The sequence below is a fragment of the Phoca vitulina genome, unplaced genomic scaffold, assembly GCF_004348235.1.
Source record: "Phoca vitulina isolate PV1807 unplaced genomic scaffold, GSC_HSeal_1.0 scaffold2, whole genome shotgun sequence".
NCBI classification, from domain to species: Eukaryota; Metazoa; Chordata; class Mammalia; order Carnivora; family Phocidae; genus Phoca; species Phoca vitulina.
The window spans coordinates 94,947,231-94,961,010 of NW_022589705.1; the positions used below are offsets into that span (position 1 = coordinate 94,947,231).

The 13,780-nt window shown below is 40.3% G+C and overlaps 1 protein-coding gene across 4 annotated transcripts in view; it reads left to right on the plus strand.

Moving 5' to 3' along the window:
• RERE (arginine-glutamic acid dipeptide repeats) overlaps positions 1 to 13,780 on the plus strand; it is a 415,425-nt gene that overhangs the window by 234,284 nt on the left and 167,361 nt on the right. For all 4 annotated transcript variants that reach the window (XM_032394228.1, XM_032394236.1, XM_032394219.1 and 1 more), the window contains 2 exons: positions 7,404 to 7,509; positions 9,270 to 9,366. In XM_032394228.1, the coding sequence (XP_032250119.1) occupies positions 7,404 to 7,509; positions 9,270 to 9,366 (203 nt within the window). The remainder of the gene's footprint in view (positions 1 to 7,403; positions 7,510 to 9,269; positions 9,367 to 13,780) is intronic.

A 13,780-nucleotide genomic window follows, 5' to 3' on the forward strand; every position in this document is an offset into this window, starting at 1 on the left:
AGCCACTTGTATTAGGGTTCTCCAGAGAAACAGAAACCAATAGGAGAGATACGTGGGGAGTATATATGCCATATGAATTGTCTCACAAGGTTATGGAGACAGAGAAGTCCCATAATTTGCTATCTGCAAGATAGAGAACTAAGAAAGCAGGTGGTATAGTTCAGTCCATGTCCAAGGGCCTGATAATCAGGGGAGCCAGTTGTCTAACTCCCAGTTTGAGGCTAAAGGCCTGAGAACCCAGGGTCACTGGTATAAGTGCTGGAGTTCGGAGGCCCGAGAACCAGGAGCTCCAATATCTGGTGGTAGGAAAAGATGGATGTCACAGCTCAGGAAGAGAGAGTGAATGTATCTTTTCTTTGCTTTTTTTGTCCTGTTCAGCCCCAAACAGATTGGGTGATGCCTGCCCACATTGAAGTCAGATCTGTTTACTCAGTCTACTGAATCAAATTCTAATCTCTTCCAGAAATACCCCCCTGGACACACCCAGAACTGTTTTACCAGCTATCTGGACATCCCTTAGCACAGTCAAGTTGACACATAACTTATAACCATTACTCCATTAAACAGGACTATGAAACTCAAGTGACATGGCCACCAGAAGGGAGATGTGCTCAGTCCCCACTGGGCAGTGGGGTGTAGAGCGTGACCCCTGCAGGTCTGCATCCTGCACACTTGAGAAAGTTGGAAGAAGGCATTTTAAGATAAAACAAGAGTGGATACTTTGTTTACTCAGTGGCAGTAAGATATTTACTCTCCCTTACTCCATCTGCCCAAATAAAAGGAGACAAAATACTTCTTAGTACATTTGGGAGATTTGTATATGATAGCCTGGTAGGAGGAGATACTCAAAGCCCTTTCTTCTCCTTTGAGAACAAGATTCTGGAATCAGTGTTTTGGCTTTCTCTCTTCGTACCCATGGGAGAGCAGAACTCTGAGATGGATGGACCTTGATGGCCAAGCCTTGTTATGTTTTCCTAAAGCTCTTTCATGGCATTTTGAGCTGTGATGACTATAAAGCCATTTAGATATAAAGATAGAAACTGTTATATTTCTAGTGTCTCATGTTAGGAATAGAGCAGTGGCTTGAAATATTACAAGATATTTCCTACCTGATTTCATTTTGATTGATCTCAATTAGCCCTGATGTTTATCTACATAGTTCAGTATGATCCTCTGATACAGAAAGCTTATCTTTAGATTGGATTCTTCTGTGCATATGCCTGGACTTATCTCTGGCCTTGGAGAAGAATAGTAGGCCTTGACCACATTGTCTGCTGCCCCTTCTCCCCCCCCTCAGAGTCAGGAATATTGGAGCCAGTAAGACTGTCCCTAAGGTCTTTTGAGGGCAGTCTTCCCAAAAGGCATCTCCTTGTGGGTGGAGGTGGACCCAGCAGGATTGAAATGCCCCTTTAACTTTATTTTTTTATTATTGTTATTTTTAATTTTTTCACTTTAAACCGGAAAGAGAGGGCGTTATGTCTCTGGTGGACCATTGTCATCTCCTCCCCCCCTTTTCGCCCCCCCCCCCCCAGCTAAGTGTCCTTAACATCAATTCAGTTTGTGTAGATATATCTGAATTATACAGTAAACCTTTAATATTCATGTAACTCTTAGCCTTATTATCACCACGTTGTGGAAATGCATGAAAAGTTTCTTCAAAAGATATTTTCTTAAACCATCTAGTATACAAATAGTAGGTACTTCTACTTTCAAATTTCTGGAAAAACTTGATTGGCTATTTTCGCTTTAGAAAAATAAGAATTTTCGTCTGATTTCACCTGACTCTGAATCTAGATCTTCCATTATTTGAAATGCAAGCTCTCAAGAACTAAGCAGTTAAAAATTTGAGGGAAGTTCACCAATTATTACCTCTAGCAGATTATTTTGACTTTGCAAAGTTTTTTTATGTGATGGTATCCATCTTTATATCTTGCTTAGTTGTCTTTGGCCTGATCCTTCTGTCAAATTTGGTAACAGAGGAGGGATAGCTGGGGTTGTTTGGAGGGCTTTGAGAGCCCCGATGATGTCTGCAGGAGCTGGTAGGTGATTGATGGGACAAAGAAGGTCTTTCCTGTATAATGCAGGTGAATTTAAAATTATTGTTGTTCCCATCCTGGGTTGGGGTCCTCCTCCATATTGTATAAAATAATCTCTGCACTTGTCCTGTTGGTCATGGGTGACCTCCAACCACCACCCCCATATTTCATTTATTTTTTATTTTTTTATTATTTTATTTTTAAAGATTTTATTTATTTGAGAGAGCGAGAATGAGAGAGAGAGAGAGAGAGCACATGAGAGGGGGGAGGGTCAGAGAGAGAAGCAGACTCCCCGCTGAGCAGGGAGCCTGATGCGGGACCTGATCCCGGGACTCCAGGATCATGACCTGAGCCGAAGGCAGTTGCCTAACCAACTGAGCCACCCAGGTGCCCTCATTTGTTTTTTAATGTTAAAATGTTTTTTCAGATGATATCAAGACTGGTCTTAGGAAAGATTCAGATTGGCTGTTTAATCAGTGGAGCTACTGTATTAATAATCATGAAGATCTCTAGGAAGGGAAATTTACTTCTTGGCCTTGGATCTTATATTTATTTGGGATGGTTGAATTCTGTGCTGCCGATAAAATGAACCAGTCCCTTCAACAGCAACCTCCTCTTTGCCTTCCCTTTCTCCTAGTCTACCTTTGTTAGTTACCTCATCCTGAATGTTTAATTTCAGTTCTGATTTTTTAGTTCATTAATTTTCAGTCCATTGTCTGATATTCATAGCTCTACAAATCCTCCTGTTCTGTTCCCAAACACCCAATATTAAGCTGTTTGTCTTTTTTCTAAACCCAGGTAGGGATGGGTTTTGTCCTCAATTAAATTATTTCCTTAAATTTACATACATCCCTCCTTTCAGAGAAGTCCAGGCCAGTGATGTGGAAGAATCCATTAATTTAACCCAGGATCAACTACTCTACTTGTTTACACAGTTATCCTGGGAAACCTTACTGTAAGCACATTGGACACGTTCCTGTGTGGTGGTTTTTCCTTAGAGCTGGTGCTTCCTGCTTCCTGTCCAGTCAGATCTCTCTCTCTCTCTCAAGATAAAGTGGTGGAAATTACTGACTTCGCAGTGGGCTCTTCTCTGTATCCAGAAATATACCCCAGGGTGCCTTCACATGGGAAGCTTCTCACCACTTCCCTCTTTATTCAGCATTCTGTTTAAAATGTGTCACTGATAACCATTTTGACCTTTATGGAGTTGTACAATTATATCACTAGTTGGTAATGAGGCCTATTTATTAAAAATACTTGATATGCTTCTCAAATTGTTGCAAAAGTGGAAATTCTTCCCCCCTCCTTTGCTACATGATTTATTTTTGTATTGCTCTTACCAGCTTAATTTTGAATCTGGGAAAAGCAAAATGTATAAGTAAACCTCTTGTAGCTTGATTCCTGTCTGCATCTGTAGACTATCTGTACGATAATAATATCCAACACTGACTGAGAGCCAGTTCACTTTACTCATATTAATTTATTTAATCCTCACAACTGAATGTGGCAGAGGCTATTATTTCCCCTCATTTTATGTATGAGAGTAGTGAGACTTGGAGAAGTCATTTGCCCAAGTCAGTTGCAAAACCCTGATTCATACCTAGGTGGTTTGGGCTAAATCAGGTGATCTCTAAGTTTACTTTTGCTTTCAGTTTTCTGTGATTCTGAGCAGCGGTCTTTGTCTAATGAACAGTGGGAAGAACACGAAGATATCCTGTGGTTAATATTGGGCAGCACCTGTGTGTCTGAGGCAGCTTTGGGAGCATTTACCAGTAGAAGGGGGTGCGCTGCTCTGTTCCCCTTTGCTGTTCCTCACTGCACAGTAGCTTCCAGGAAAGATGGCATTTTAATTTGTAAAACCTCTTTAGGATGCTAATGTTAGCTGATGTCATCATGTTGATGTGGAGAAAACAGGAGGCTCTCCCCCAACCCCACTTTATCTATTGGTTTTGTCTGGGGAAGAAATCTAGATATAAGCATATAAAATGAAATGCGATTCTAGAAATCCTGTTGTTCTCCCCTACATTTGTCAGATGGCCAGGTGACTCTACTGAGGTTGTCCCCAGCAAACTAGTGATTGCAGACAGGACTAGAAGGCTAGATTATTTTAGTCTAGTACTCTCTGAAACAGCACACCGCCTCCTTTTATAGACGTTTAATCTTTAACTTCCAGGCCTGTTTTGAAAGATTATGTCTGTTACAGCTACTTAATGTTTGTTCAAAACTTGTTTACTTTGAATCTACCTTTTGTTCTGTTGTATCCGGAATTAAGATTCTGGAGGCTTTTTTTAAACGCAATGCTGCCACTCCCTGGTGATTAGGTAGTACTGCATTAGGAAATCCAGTAGGCTTTCAACTGCCTTTGTATATACTTGCCTCTGGTATTAGGAGTCATAAATCTAGATACAAATAAACCAGAGCAGTAATTGTGTGTGTGTGTGTGTGTGTGTGTGTGTGTGTGATCATTAAGTGTGTGAGGGTCAGAAGTTAACATAGATATTAAACCTCAAAAGGTAGCCAGAATTGCTGGCTTGGTTCTGAAAAATAGACATTGTATGATTGCCAGTTAGGGTACCTTTAAGAGCTTATTTCTGTTGTTCCTCAGGTTTTCAGACATCTTAGATGTGTTAAAAAAAAAATACATGGAAGTATAGATTTCAGAACACGGTTTCTAAGACTGCTAGTAGATCTGAATTCCTTTGAGCCCTGTTAAGTAGTTCATTACTGTGAGCATTGAGGCATCCATTAGTAGTTAAGGGACTGAATATCTCTCATCTCTTGAAAGAAACCATATTCTCATGAAGAAATAACTCCTATGGTTCTCAGCAGAGTTCCTGAAATTTTTCTGTGAAGCACTGGTTATGGTCACCTACTAACAGAAAACTGAGTGCCTACTCAGTTCCAGACACTTTTCCATCTTTCTCCTTCTTTCAGTCATCTGTTAGGTAGGTTTCAGTATTCCTGTTTTACAGAAAAGGGGAGGCTCAGAATATCTTACTAACACGCCCACAGTCATGTAGCTAGGAGGTGGTGAAGATGGGGTTCGAACCCAACTTTTGACAGACTTTACCATGTTCTTACCTACACTCCATGTTCCCTTCTGGTAGTGCTTAAACCAGGCTTTATTCTCACCATTCTGGTTTAACTTTCCTTAAAAAAGAAACTGTTAGACCATTGGTTTTCCACCGGGGTGTGGGGAGTAATTTTTTCCCCTCAGGGAACATTTGGCAACGTGTGGAGACATTTTTTTGGTTGTCCCAATGAGGGAGGGGTGCCTCTGGCATTTAGTGGTTGGAGGCCAGGAATGCTGCTAATAATCAAGCAGTGCACAGGATAGGCACCCACAAAAGACTTATCTGGACCAAATGTCAGCAATGCTGAAGGTGAGAACCCTCATATGAGACAGTGTATTAACTTAGGCGAGTTTATTCTTTGAGTTACCTCCAAACAGCCTCTGCCCCTCCCCCTGGTTTGCCTCATCCTGGCCTTGCTGTTTATTGCTGTGCCTTGGGGGGAAACTGTAATCTTTTAGTTGCTTTCTCGCCACCTGGTGTGTTGTCCCTCATTGCCTGTGTATTTGGTCAGCAATAGAGATAGAGGACCCCCCTTGTCCAGAGAAAAACCCACTAAAGGCAGGATTCCAATTCTTCTCCATACCATGCAGAACGTTTTCCTGTGCTACATGCAGATGGACCGGGGGGATGTCTAGTGCTTCCTCTCTCTTTTCTCTATTTTTATGTCTTCCTCAGGTCTCCTTTGCCTAGAAAGGATCCATTGAAATCTTTCCCATTTTCCCCCCAGGTCGGATGTCACCTCCTTCCTAATCCTCTGCAGGGAGTAATTGCTCTTGTGTGTAAACTCTTGCATGTAACATTTATTCTTTTTATATAACGCTGATTCATCCTGATTTTCCCACCTTTAGTATAAACAGCATAGAATATAAAAGTGCAAAATGGATAAAAACGAAAAAGTACCATTATGTAGGTTTATTCTTTGTGTACGGTCTGTTTTATTCAAAGCAATAATGATGACTTGTTTTTGTAGGCCTGTCTTTTTTCACAGTTAATTAGAAAGTATGAACCCTGGTGTTGATGATACTCACTTTGGAATAGCACTTCTTCACATTTGAGTTCATCAAGACTTTTGGCAGTTCTTTTATTTCTAGTAATTTAAATGGCTTAGGTATTTTAGTGAAGGTTTTTGTTGTTGGTTTTTTTGGGAAGCCTTTCTGGACTTTTAGTGAGGACTATATACATACCTCTCATTTAAGCAGAAAGCATCTTACTTTATTAAGGAAGACTCCTTTGACATATTTTAGATGTGGTCACCTCCTTCATAAACAAGAGATGTGTCTTGAATTTTAGTTCTCATTCATTTCTGACTCCCCTCCAACCTGTCGTGAGAAGGTAGACACTGCTAAGAGGAACGATACTGCATTCACCTTGGGGAGGTCTCTTAAGGCCCTCACCTGGGTTAGAAATTATTTTATGAGGCCTTGGGAAGCCTGAGTGCACTTGCCATGTTCAGCTGTCTCCCAACCAGGTGTACAGAGACAGTCTCCCTCAGGCTGTAGCCCCGTAGCCTTCAGATAGGAAGGCAGTATTTCCTCCTTTATTCTTGGAATGAACCAGGAGCCATGTTAACTTCTGGGGATGACATGGCTAAGTGTCCCACAGACATTTAGGGGCCCGTGATCATCATAGAACTTTATTATTCATAAATATTTGTGGACAAGTTGTTCCATTCTCTGGAAATTTGAAGATAAATAAGATAGGATCCCCTGCTCCATGGATTGCTAGTACTCACACCACTGCCCACATTCTGTGTGTTAGTTTGACTTAGCAATTACTGCAAGTCGGGTGGCAGTACCGTAGAGGGGCTGTCGTTCAGGCTGGGAGATTGGCACACCTTGGAGAGATGACGTTGTGCCAGACCTTGCAGGGTAAGGTTTTTCTAACTTACTGCCCTTAATGGCCTTGACACTGTGCTGACACAATTTATAAATATTTACCAAAATGACTAAGAATTTAGATAGAAGGATGTGTTCATGTAGTTTTGTATAGTTTATGCTAAATAACATAATATTGAATGAATTAGTTAAACTGGGGAGATTTATAGGTTCAAGTTTGGTCTCCTTTGGTTTCTAGGAATAAGTGTTTTGAGCAATAGGGTTAGAGGGTGTGATGGCTGGGATTAAAAACATCTTTGACCTCTTCATTGACTTATGTATTTTTGTGGTCGTGGTGATAATTGTGAGTCTCCCTCTCTGCCTCTCCACCTGTTTACAGGGGCTTTTGATCATGGGTATGGTATACAGCTGTGGGCACCCGAAATCCTGTCCTAATGCTGTTAGATTTTCCTTTTCAGAGTAAGAGGGACCATCTACTCATGAACGTCAAATGGTACTACCGTCAGTCTGAAGTTCCAGATTCTGTGTACCAGCATTTGGTTCAGGATCGGCATAATGAAAATGGTAAATATGTCCTGGTTTGATTTTTACATTTTCTTAGCTTTGGACAAGGCTGTTTCTAAAGATACTCCTTAAATGGAGATAACCACTATGAAAAATTGTCTCTGAAAAAACTTTTTGTAACTAAGGACATTACTGAAATGTTTATTTATATACTTTCGCTGAGTTCTTTCATTATTTTTGCCTTTAAAAAAAAACCCAAACAATCAGAGAGATGTGCCAATAACATCTTCCCCTTAAACTTGGAATAGAGATAGGTCTTCTTTGGAAATAACAGCAATTTCATTTTTTAAATTACTTTTTCTCCCCTAATGATGAACTAATAATACTTAAAACACTAGGGTCACGTTTTATTTCTTTTTTCCTTTTCAATAATCTGTATGATTGCACTTCTGCATTCAGGGCTGTGAACTTCAGTTTTGAAAGCATGGCTTTCCTGAGTGGTTTGGGATTCAGTTTGCATCTTTTTTTTTTTTTTTTTTTTAATTTTTTTTTTTTTTTTTAGACACAGAGAGAGGGATGAGCAGGGGGAGAGGTAGAGGGAGAGGGAGAAGTGGGCTCCCCACTGAGCCAGGAGCCTGATGTGGGGCTCGATCCCAGGACCCCGGGATCATGACCCGAGCCGAAGGCAGATGCTTAACCATCTGAGCCACCCAGGCGCCCCCAGTTTGCATCTTGACTTTCAGAATAATCAGGAAGGTAGTTCAGAGCATCTTTTTTTTCTTGCCCTGGCATTGTAGTTTCTACTCAGTAATTTTATTGACTCATGAGATATGCACATAAAATGTGTATTGCATTTGTTCCGATGTATAATTGTGCATTTTTATTGATTTTTTGAGTGGTGCTGGGCCTCATGCTAGCTGATTCACATTTGTTACCCATTGATCATACGAGTTGGAGTTTGTCATTGCCCACTTTCAGGTGAGGGAATCGGTACAGAGATGCTCAAGGAGTTGCCAGGTGACATGTCTTCTAAGTGGTCCCAGGCAGGCTGGGATCCAGTTTGTTCGGCCCTGATGTCTGTGCTCTTCCCACTGGTCCACACTGCTTTTGGTGATAGGTTTTGAGTCAACAAAGCAGTAATCACACACAGTTTTGAAGAATGATTTTTTTTAAAAAGATTTATTAATTTATTTATTTGAGAGAGTGAGAGAGCTCAAGCAGGGGGAGTGGCAGAGGGAGATAGAAAAGCAGGCCTCCTGCTGAGCAGGCAGGTAGCCAGGACCATGACCTGAGCTGAAGGCAGATGTTTAACCGACCGAACCACTCAGGCACCCCAAGAATTTATAGTGAATTTATAACTCACTAGTTTTTTCCTTTTTTGAAACTATAAAAATTTCTGTTAAAACAGTTAAATTATGGTTCCTAATTAAAATTAGTGACTTGGTTATTTTTTTTTCAACAGAAACAGTGTGATTTCACTCTATCCTGGAATATATAGCAATAAGAAATTAAAATGGACAGGATCACTAAATATTTCAGTAGTTTATAAGTTTGTTAAAATGTGATAGTTGTTTCCTCTTTTTTTTCCCTTCTTTTTTCATTAATTGCTTAATGCATTTCAGCAAAATGTGGGGATTTAGTAAAAGGTGTAAAACATACCCAACAGGATACTTTGTTCCTGTTATTATTCCTCCTGACCAGACCTGGTTATTTATTGTACTTTCTTTAGTGGCAGGTGAACCTGAAAGAAAGATTTTGCAAAAATTTTTTTAATTGTTTCGGGAGGCTCAATTGTAATATCTTCTTAATTATTTTGACAGACTCTGGAAGAGAACTTGTCATTACAGACCCAGTTATCAAGAACCGAGAGCTCTTCATTTCTGATTACGTTGACACATACCATGCTGCTGCCCTTAGGTAAGTGCCAGAGATATGAGGAGCAGTCATCGAGCATAGGAGGTAGAGAGTCTAAGCTGTCCTGATCTCTTTTGATAATCATGATATTAGTCAGACTGCTCTTAATGCTACTCAGTAAGCTAACACCCCAGGGTTAACTTTGTGGATTATTGGGATTTCAGAGGTTACCTGTATTTTCATTAATCTGGGGGTGGGGTGGGGAGGGAACAACTCAAAAAATTTTTTTTATACCTTCTCTGTAGTTTTGTACCTCTGTTTTCTTATTAATATGCTGGTATTGAAAACTAGTATCCTGGTACTGGTTGCTAAAGTATTTAGGTTGAAGTGTTATGATGGTCTACAGATTATTTTCTAGAGAATCAGTTACTTCTACTAGAAAAGAGAGAAATGGATGAAACAAATATGGCAGCATGTACTTGAGAGTCTAGGCAAGGTTTGTAGGAAGTCTTATTGACCTATTCTTTCAATTTTTTGTAGGTATGAAAAATTTCCTACCAAAAAGCTTTGAGTTAGGGAGAATATATTGAAGATTTTACTCTAAGTAAGGAGGTAATATTGAGGTAGTCTTAGGTAATTATGTGAAAAAGTGACCATGAGCCACTGCTTTGCACTTTATGGTATTTTCTGTCCCTTTCAGGAAAAGAACACTGAGATATATGTCCTGGTGTATTTTGTATGTAAGTGGAAGATTTTGGGCTTCTTAAGTAGTAGAGGAAGTAAGACAAGTAATATTCTTATAACTCTTTCCCAACTAAAAAGAATAAAGTGGTGAAAGACTACTTTCTTTGTTAAAGAATATAGTTGGAAAAAAAAGTCATAGGGATTTGCTTGCTTTTAGCTTAGCTATAATGAGATAAAACAGTTTCTCTATTCTATTGCTCAGATGGTGTTCAGTAAAACCATCTGGAGTCTCTTCTGCACATCTACATAGCTAAAGCCAGTTATTTCAAGGCAAATTAGTAGCAACTTTTAGGGCAGGTTTGGGTAGATGTTTTGGGCCAGATCATCTTTCATATGGTCCCCCTCATGTAGCTACTCTGCGCGGCCATTGTAGCACAAAAGTCATAGGCAACATGTAAATACATGAGGTGGCGTACACCAATAAAACTTTATTTATCGACACTAAAATTTGAATTTCATTTAATTTCCACATGTCAGGAGATATTACCCTTTTTTTGATTTCTTTCTTTAGCCATTTAAAAATGTAAAAACTGTTGTTGGTTCTGGGCTGTATAAAAACGGCCAGTGGGCCAGATTTGGCTCAGGGGCCGTAGTTTGCCAATCGCTGCTGTACGGGAAGGAGTGTGTGTGGTTAGATTTGGCTTCTTACAGGACTTTAGATAAATTTAGAGAATTCCTGTGGTGTTTTATAAACGTCTTCCAAAATTCCCACAAGCTTTTTATGTCTTTGTGGCAGTGACTTTCCAAACTTAAACTCTAATGCTGAACGAAGCAAGTTAATGGAAGGAAGGAAGGAAGTAAAGATGGATGGCTGGATGGGACCATTAAATTGTTAGTGAAGACAAGTGACTTGATCCTGGCATTCTTTGTTAACTTGCTATATGCTCTTTCCCTCCTGTTTCTATCTTGTGTCACTGGTTGAGGTACATGATTTTAAGCAATGTAGAGTTGAAGTTAAAACAAATATGTGAGACATAACTCTGATTATTTAATATGTTTTGATATATTTGCTTAAAATGAATATATTTAATTATTAGTGGCTCTTCAAGTTTGTGGAGTCATTTTATACTGTTTTACCCTTTCTATTAGAAAATTTTTTTTAGTTTTTTTAGAAGATTTTATTTATTTATTTGACAGAGACACAGTGAGAGAGGGAACACAAGCAGGGGGAATGGGTGAGGGAGAAGCAGACTTCCTGCGGAGCAGGGAGCCCGATGCAGGGCTCGATCCCAGGACCCTGGGATCATGACCTGAGCCGAAGGCAGACGCTTGACGACTGAGCCACCCAGGCGCCCCTCTATTAAAAAAATTTTAAAAGATTTTATTTACTTATTTGAGAGACGTGGAGAGCATGAGCAGGGGGAGGGGCAAAGGGAGAGGGACAAATAGAATCCCTGCTGAGCAGGGAGCAGCCCTATGTGGGGCTCTATCCCAGGACCCTGAGATCATGACCTGAGCTGAAGTTAGACACTTAACCAACTGAGCCACCCAGGAGCCCCTATTTTACCCTTTTTAGAGGAACCAGTTGTCCCACATAATTCCAGCTGGACCCAGTGAATGTACTTTAACTAGGTTTATAATCAGACACTTCCTGGAGATGTGTAACTGTGTGGTCACTGCCCCTTCCCTGGCCACAGAAGGGCTGGAGTGCTGATGGTGATTCTTTGTCTTTTCACTGTGGATATGACTAGAACCCTTACTGATTAGTTTTTTTCTTCCTGTGGTATTTTTTTTTTTTTTTTTTTTAAAGATTTTATTTATTTATTTGAGAAAGAGAATGAGATAGAGAGAGAACATGAGAGGGGGGAGGGTCAGAGGGAGAAGCAGACTCCCTGCCGAGCAGGGAGCCCGATGCGGGACTCGATCCCGGGACTCCAGGATCATGACCTGAGCCGAAGGCAGTCGCTTAACCAACTGAGCCACCCAGGCGCCCCTTCCTGTGGTATTTTCTTTGAAGTGGCCATGAGGTGGTTTCGTTATAGCTGTCATCTTAAATTTGATTTGTTAGCTCTTAGTGTGCCCTGACAATTGGATTTTTTTTCAAAGATAACAGATGATAGTGGTCACATAATTATTGAACTGGCCTAGTAGGTGCTCAGTAAATACTTGTACATGTATTGACCTTTGTCTGCATCTGAGCTCATATGTATGGTTCTTACCATTACAGTAATCTTGCCTGGTTCTCAGTTTTAGAGTGCTTGCTGTAAGATCATCTCCCATAAAAGCAGCATTGAATGGCACCCCCCACTCCCGAAACTCTATTTGTTCCTTTTCTCTTTACCAAAACTATTTTACTTTGATTTAATTTAGTTTGATTAATTTATTTAGTTTTTAAGATTTTATTTGTTAGAGAGAGAGAGTAAGAGCTGGAGGGAGGGGCAGAGGGACAAGCAGACTCCCCACTGAGCATGGAGCCTGATATGACAGTGGGGCTGCATCCCAGGCCCCTGAGATAATGACCTGAGATGAGTTCAGATGCATAACCAACTGAGCCACCCAGGTACCCCTAGATTACTTTAATTTTAAAATATGGCAGGGGGTGGTAGTGTAATTAACCTTTAACTTTTTTTTTTTTTTAAAGATTTTATTTATTTATTTGATAGAGAGTGCCAGGGGGGGGGGGGGGAAGGAGTAGAGGGGGAGGGAAAGCTTGATGTGGGGCTTGGCCCCATGACCCTGAGTCCACGACCTAAGCTGAAACCAAGAGTTGGACACCCAACTGACTGAGCCACCCAGGCTCCCCAACCTTTAACTTTTTCTTCCAATTTTTTCTTCATTTACCCACAGAAAGAATTTTTTCTTCCTCTGTAGCTATAAAGCAGTTCTGCCAAAAGTAAAATCAGTTTTGAAAGAGACAAATAAAATAGTCCATAGGCACATGAAAAAGGATCAAATGAATATAGTGAAAAAAATGTGGAGTGGAGGAGAAATAAGAAAAAGAAAGAGTGGGCGCCTGGGTGGCTCAGTTGGTTAAGCGACTGCCTTCGGCTCAGGTCATGATCCTGGAGTCCCGGGATCGAGTCCCGCATCGGGCTCCCTGCTCGACAGGGAGTCTGCTTCTCCCTCTGACCCTCCTCCCTCTCATGTTGTCTCTCATTCTCTCTCTCTCAAATAAATAAATAAAATCTAAAAAAAAAAAAAAAAAAAAAAAAAAAAAAAAAAAAAAAAAAAAAAAAGAAAAAGAAAGAGTGATTGTGTTAGTGCTTGGCACTAAGATCTTGTCAAAGATCAAAGTGCTCAGTTGTGTGGATTCATGGGACTCAGTAAATTTGAGGGGCTCCTGCCATTTCATTCCCTCAGGAGGAAACTGATGTAGAGCTTTCTCTTTCAAGATGGCGTGTTATAAGGGAGGACAGCGCTTTGTCCTTTAGCCATTGTGAATCAGACAGAAGACAGAATTCCTCTGCAGCCTATTCTGTGTTGAGTTATAGTATTTACCTACCCAAACTAAATTCACTTTCAGAGGAGACTGTGGGACCATCAGTTACAGAAACCTGTGTTGAGATCCAGCATTACGGCTCGCTGCTCTTTTTAAATTCTTGCCTTGGCTGTCCCTCATCCCTGCCTTTCAGGCTAAGGTTCTGCTGCTGTTTATTTTTTTTCTTTCTTTCTTTCTTTCTTTCTTCTTTCTTTTTTTCCTTCTTTCTTTATTTTCTTTCTTTCTTCCTTCCTTCCTTCCTTCTTTCTTTCTTTCTTTCTTTCTTTCTTTCTTTCTTTCTTTCTTTCTTTCTTT